The sequence below is a fragment of the Mercurialis annua genome, linkage group LG7, assembly GCF_937616625.2.
Source record: "Mercurialis annua linkage group LG7, ddMerAnnu1.2, whole genome shotgun sequence".
NCBI lineage: Eukaryota > Viridiplantae > Streptophyta > Magnoliopsida > Malpighiales > Euphorbiaceae > Mercurialis > Mercurialis annua.
In genome coordinates this window covers 16,144,255-16,151,259 of record NC_065576.1, presented here as the reverse complement: position 1 = coordinate 16,151,259, position 7,005 = coordinate 16,144,255, and the positions used below count along the sequence as shown (strand labels likewise).

The following is a 7,005-nucleotide window of genomic DNA, read 5'->3' as shown; positions in this document are numbered from 1 at the left end:
GCTTTACTGCATAAGGTTCGTTCGAAACTTTTAATATCCCGTTTGAACCTTTCTTTATGATGTTAATTCCTTCGTCCGCAAGCTACGCTTTGACTCCAACGCTCAATCCATCATTAATTAGCTCCAAATACTCGATAATCACCTAATTTCCACTGAAACACTAACAAACACTATCAAACATAAAAATACCAAATAATGTATGAAATTAATACTACATGTGACAAACACCGAGTATAACCGGGAAAAGTTCTTCCACGATTCCATCAATCATATCCAATTTCGTTCATTCTTCCTCCTCAAAAGTGTTTCCCATGATCCTTTTCATATCAAACTCTACTTTGTCATCATCGATACGCAAAGTGAGTCGTCCGGCGTGCACATCTATCAAGTCCCTCCCCGTGTTCATTAAGGGACGCCGAAGAATCATAGGGCATGTTTTATCCGCCGCATAGTCAAGTACGACAAAATCCACTAGAAAGATGAATTTGTCTACTTTTACTAGAACATCTTCTACCACTCTGTATGACTTTTTGAGTGAGTGGTCCACTAATTGAAGCATCATCGATGTTTGCTTCATTGTTTGATCACCAAAAATATCCCTGAAAAGAAACAAAAGCATTAAATAAATACTTGCCCCTAAATCACATAGACAATTAATTGAATTTAAATCGCCTATTTTGCATGGAATTGTAAAACTCCCTGGGTCCTTAAGCTTGTTGGGCAAGTCACTAAGGATGAGTGAGCTACAATTTTCCATTAGAGAAATTGTGCCTTTGTCGTCCCAGCTCCGTTTCTTCGTTATGATTTCTTTGAGAAATTTTGTGTATTGAGGCATCTCACGCAAAGCATCCGCAAAGCTTATGTTGATTTGGAGTTTCTTGAAAATTTCCAGAAATTTATGGAATTTTTGGTTGTCTGGCGTCTTCTTCAATCGTCCCGGAAAGGGGACCTTTGGCACGAATGGAGGAGGAATTGGCGGTTTAACATATGAAAGTTCAGTTACTTCCTCCTCATTCATATCCGTTGTTAGATCAATAACTTTCTCTTTGCTTGCATGTGGATCATCAAGTTCTTTCCCGCTTCGGAGTTCAATGGCTTTTACTTGCTCCCTCGGATTTGATTCCGTTGTAAAAGGCAGACCGCCTTGAACTCTATTTTGAAGCGAGATGGCAAGTTGAGAAATTTGTGTCTCGAGATGGTGATTGACGGAAGCTTGGTTTTTGAAACCGGCTCTAACTTCCTCAATAAACTTGTCGATTTTGCTCCCTTCATCCGCATTCCGATTTTGTTGAAAACCGGGCGGGTGTTGTGGTCGGTAGTTGTTGAAGTTGCCTTGGTTTGGTTGACCACGGTTTCCTCCTTGAAATTTTGCTCCTCCCATGTTTGGGTTGGCATTGGCTTGACCCGAATTGTCCCTCCACGCAAAGTTAGGATGATTCCTCCACCCAGGATTGTAGGTGTTGGAATATGGGTCATTGCCTTGCCTTTTCCCATTGACATAGTTGACTTGCTCATCTGAGTTTTGATGTAGAACGGGGCAATCCATTCCCGAATGATCGTGCCTATCACAAGTCTCGCAACCCATTTGAACTACCGCAAGTTGAGCATTCCTTTGATTAGCTTGTTGTTTGTACATCTCGAGTTGTGCTAGAAGTGTGGCATTCTTCGCTTTCATTGCTTCAAATTCTTGGGTTTGCTCGAGGGTCATTATACCCTTTTGAGGTGGTTGCCTCAACCGCTCGGTTGACCAAGAACAACTATTTGTAGCGAGTTCCTCTAGCAAGTTGTTGGCCTCATCATAAATTTTCTTCATAAGTTATCCTCCCGATGCCGCATCAATAGTTGCCCGCGTACACTCATTGGTACCATTGTAGAAAATTGAGACAAGATGCTCCCTTCCTAGATGATGATGCGGACAATTTCGTTGAAGCTCTTTGAAGCGTTCCCAAGCTTGGTATAGAGATTCACCATGTAATTGGAGAAAATCTATAATTTCCTTGGTCATCCTCGCCGTTTTGCCCATAGACAAATACTTATTGAGAAAAGCTTGTGCCAATTGCTTCCATGTTGTGATTGAGGTGCTTGGAAGTGATTGAATCCAATTCCTCGCCTTATCCCTCAAAGAGAAAGGGAAAAGACGAAGCTTGATTTGATCCTCCGTCACATTATGGATTTTGAATGTGTTGCATACAACCGTGAATTTTGAAAGATGAGCGTTTGGATCCTCGCGTTCCAACCCATAAAATTGGCAACGACTTTCGAGTAGTTGAATCGTTCCCGGCTTGATTTCAAACTTGTTAGCGAGGATAGGAGGTGCAAAACATCCATAGTTGGCGTTGTCCATGTTTGGTAACAAGAACTCCCCCAAGGTACGTCTTTCTGGATGAGGGACAACCCTTTCGTTTGCCCTATTAAGAGCTAGGCTATCATGTGGTTGTGGTGGTGGTAGAATAATCCCATCATGATTCAACGGAGGGTTACGGTCGTCCTCCATTGTTTTGGATTTCCGAGCTGTTTTTCGGATACTTCTTTCGAAGGACGTTAAGTTTGATTGAAACAGTTCTAGCGGTTTTTTGGCACGTCGTGTATTAGGCATACACTAACCAAAACTCCAGCGCAAACACAAATAAGAAAACCAACATAAAATCCAAGAACACAAAGTATAAAAAGAAATAACTAAAAGAAAATAAAACTAAATCAATTAAGAATAAGATACTCTTAATTAATTTAATCGCAATTACTCCCCGGCAACAGCGCCAAAAACTTGTTGGCAAATAATCGCAAGTGTACGATATCGCACAAGTAATATAACTTGGAAGACCAAGTATCGATCCCACAAGAAACAATGAATTAAACAACTAATTTCTAGTATTCTTTAATTGGCTAGTAGAAAAATAAATGGATTTGTGTAAGTTAATTGAAATTTAAAGTAAACTAACTCAAGTAATTAGACTAAAAATCTGAAATCAAACAAATAAATTGAGGTTTAAACAATAATGACGAAAAGCTCAAGGATTGATAATTTCAAATAAACTAGTAAAACAATGGATTAAAACTTATTTAGTGATTTTATTGTGAATCGAGCTATTCTAATGCACCGAATCCCGCTCTCTCAAGCCTCAAAAATTCAAATAAAATCACAACCTAATTAACTAATCAATTATTAACTTGCTCTCACAATATTAAAACTGAATTAAATAACTAAATTGTAATTATGAAGCAAACTCAACGACTACCTAAATTTCAACCCGCTCTCACAGTGTTTTCCTCTAAGTTCTTAATTACCTATGTCTATTTAATTAACAATCTCTCAATTAGTTAATTAAACACAAAGTCATGAACTAAGTGATAAAATTAATTCAAGCATTAGTCGTAGTAATTAAAACACAATTTTACTCCCTTAATAAATCCTAATCCAATTCGAAAACTAATCTAAGTGTTCATATCAATCACCGAACAAAGGATTTAGTTACTCATGCTCAAGCTTAAATTAAACAAAGAAGAAGATGAAGAATTAAACATAATTAGAACAATAAATACCGGAGTTGTCAATTTCGGAAGAATTGTCTTGATTAAACTTGAAATCTTCACAATCGTTCTTTGCAGAAACTAATTATAAACTACTTATATACTGCTGGAAAACATAAGCTAAAACGCTATTTTAAGAGAACGAAAATATAACTAATGTAATCTAATGTGTAAAACTAGTCTATTACAAGGTCTTTATATAGTGGAGGAAGCTCTGGAATCTTCTAAATCGATTTACAAATTTCACCTCTTTCTCGTTCGTACCCTTGATTCCCGTTCGAGACTTAAGCCAAATTCCCATGGTTCTCGTTTGTCCTTTGCTTTCTCGTTCGAGAATAGGAGTTTTCGAAAAAAAAATCTCGTTTCCCCTTCCTTGGTTCGAACGAAACCTTCATATTTCCTCTTGATTCTCGTTCGAGAATGTCTTTCTCGTTCGAGACTTGGCTTTTTTCTTCATGGTTCTCGTTCGAGAATTGTGTTTTTCGAACGGGAACATGGCTTTACTGCATAAGGTTCGTTCAAAACTTTTAATATCCCGTTTGAACCTTTCTTTACGATGTTAATTCCTTCGTCTGCAAGCTACGCTTTCACTCCAACGCTCAATCCATCATCATTAATTAGCACCAAATACTCGATAATCACCTAATTTCCACTGAAACACTAACAAACACTATCAAACATAAAAATTCCAAATAATGTATGAAATTAATACTAAATGTGACAAAAACCGAGTATAATCGACCCTAATTATAGGAGTAAAATACTCCTATCATACATCACCGACTCCACTTAATCCCAAGTTGTGGAGTCCGATAATTTAATCAACCGAGTACCCTCACTAGCGCAAAGCCCGAGAATTTAATCGACTGAGTACTATCGCTAAACATATAGCCCGAAAATTTAATCCATCGAGCTCAAACTATCATTCTCAATACACGTGTGATCGATCATCTTATCCATTATCGTAATTCTTAACCGGTGTGAACGCAGTCCTAATGCCGCCCATTAGGAAAGCACGTCCCATGTATTCCATACGATTGTTCAAAAACCGTTTCGAAAGAAAATAAATAAAAAAAATTTGTATACTAAAATACTTTACTTAATAAAACAAATATAACGAATAAAACTCATAAAAACTGCGTAATCGCGGTATAATCTCCTCCATAAGAACACTCCTCGAGATTACACCGTCTGCGACGCCGACTCCCTCGATGCAGAGGGTCTAGGAATAAGAAGTAACATTAATATTTAAACATTAGGAAAGAGCCCGCCTAAAATTAGAATTCTAAACCACAAAACTCAAATATGCAAACCACATATAAGACGAGCACTCGATAAACCAACACACGCAAATCGAGTGAACAACGAAGCATCAAACCAAAAGGATTCTCCGAGTTCCGACCACGCTCCAATTTTAACACTTATCTTTTCAAGAATAACCATTTAAAACAAAACCCGCTTTCAAAATCTTAAAACATAAATTGGGGCGTCAACACGCTTATTTCGGCCGAAATCTCGTTTCTTGGCCCAAAATCCAGATTCACGTCAACACGGTACCAACGTTTCAAAAATTTAATTAAACTTCCAGTTGTTACAGAAATTTACTAACGCCCTTTTATTTTGAGAACGAGTTCAACAAAAATACCTCGCCTTAAAAACACGAAAATCACATTTTTTGTAAAAACACCAAAATACGTCGCGGAGCGCGTCTAGACTCAAGAACATAATCAAAAAAATCTTTAAACTCTTTTCCATGAAAATCTTGTGTTCAATCATAAGGCTCCAAAATCGATACTTGGCCAAAATGCCAAACACTCTTCGAAATGTTGGAAATCGTTAAAATTGCTTATAAAGCAAAACTCATTCAAAACAATTTCATAAAACCATTTGTATTTCATATAATATTTTAATTAAAATATTTTATCAAAATAGCCCCATGGGCAAAACCTCCAAATTTGGTTAAATTACAAAATCATTTGAAATAAAAATATCTAAACCAAACCAAATTGGATTACGACTAGTCAAACCACATTTACCGATATTCGAAATAGCCCGTAAGGCACAAATTTTGCAAATTTACAGTTTAGCCTCTCAAATTGTCAATGGTCTCTTAACTTTTCAAATCGCCAAAATCACACCAACAGCATGCCAATCATACAAAAACATACACATCAAACCTTAGACTTATTTCTAGTAACTAACCATGCCACATCTGGCCAAACATGTATTTAGTCCTCAAACTATCAACTTTAATTACACCCAAAAATCAAATATTTATGCCAAAAACACCATCTTCTCCAAACTTACATGCATAAATACCCACCCTAATAAGATTTCCAGATCTAAACAAACATACCATTCACCTTTCATGTCATGGCAAAATAACAAAAACTCCATAAAACATATAATTCCACCAAATTAGCCATACTTTAATTCAAACATACCAACATGGTTTGCATTTTCAGAAATTAACCTTAAAAATAAACCATTTGCATGCCAATTAAACATGGAGATAATAACAACATGCAATAGACCCTAAACATTATCATGTCAACTCAAATTATGAAAATCAACAAAGAATCCAAGTAAAAAAAACCCTAAACCTCACATGTAACTCAAGATATCCAAACAAGATATAGACACTAACATCTTGAAGCCAACAAAGAAAAAAATTGCAAGCTTAAAACAGATTGAAGCTTCAGGATAATAACTCAAGAACAAAACTTCTAATCCTTGAATGCATGCACCAAAAAACTTTATAATCTTTAAAAGGGTCTTCAAAAATGATAAGTAAACTTAAATTCAACAAGGTTTGATAATAGCTTAGAAGAATTCTGAGTTGAGAGGAAAAATGGAGTTTTAATTTCTGATAATCGAGGAAAAATGAAATCTAAAACGTGACTCGGCTTTTTAAACATATTGTTTTAGATGAGCGTCCGAATTTTAGACAAGTTTCCAAAATTTGAAAGATATACAATCATCTAAACATTTTAGACGATCGTTCAAAGGTCAAAAAATCACATTAAAAACTAGGAACAAAAACCAATTTGCAATAATTTCAAATTCGAATAAAATCCAATGCATTCCAAACATGAAAACACAAATAAACACTTTGAAACTTAAATCAAAGCATAGATCAACATCAAACGAATCAAAATCTTTGTTCCGATACCAAAACAAAACCATCAAAAAAACTACCGGAAAACTTGGGATATTACATTATATGTTTACTCTTGAGTATTTAAACATGCAATGTTTTAATCGCAAATGTTTTGTATGACATGCATATGATTTGAAACCAATATAGATCGGATGGAACATGCCTTCTTATTAGGCGGGAATAGGACTGCGTGATCATAGTGACGATGCAAATTCTTATGAGTATGAAATATTAAGTGGGATTTTGCATATTAGACACGAAGTTGAACTCGGTGAAATTATCCTGGAACATGTGTCTAGCGTGTTGAAATCCGTAAA

The 7,005-nt window shown here is 36.0% G+C and overlaps 1 protein-coding gene and 1 non-coding gene across 2 annotated transcripts; one reads left to right on the top strand and one right to left on the bottom strand.

The window, feature by feature from the left end:
* Positions 1–573: 573 nt before the first annotated feature.
* On the bottom strand, positions 574–1,675 carry LOC126656917 (uncharacterized). Its single transcript, XM_050351541.1, has 2 exons — positions 697–1,675; positions 574–599 (listed from the first exon to the last, which is right to left on the bottom strand). The coding sequence occupies exons 1-2, from the start codon at positions 1,673–1,675 to the stop codon at positions 574–576; spliced, it is 1,005 nt and encodes a 334-aa protein (XP_050207498.1).
* A 226-nt stretch (positions 1,676–1,901) lies between these two features.
* Positions 1,902–2,008, top strand: LOC126658934 (small nucleolar RNA R71). The gene has a single exon (XR_007634499.1). It is a non-coding gene; the product is annotated as a small nucleolar RNA R71 (small nucleolar RNA).
* Positions 2,009–7,005: the final 4,997 nt, after the last annotated feature.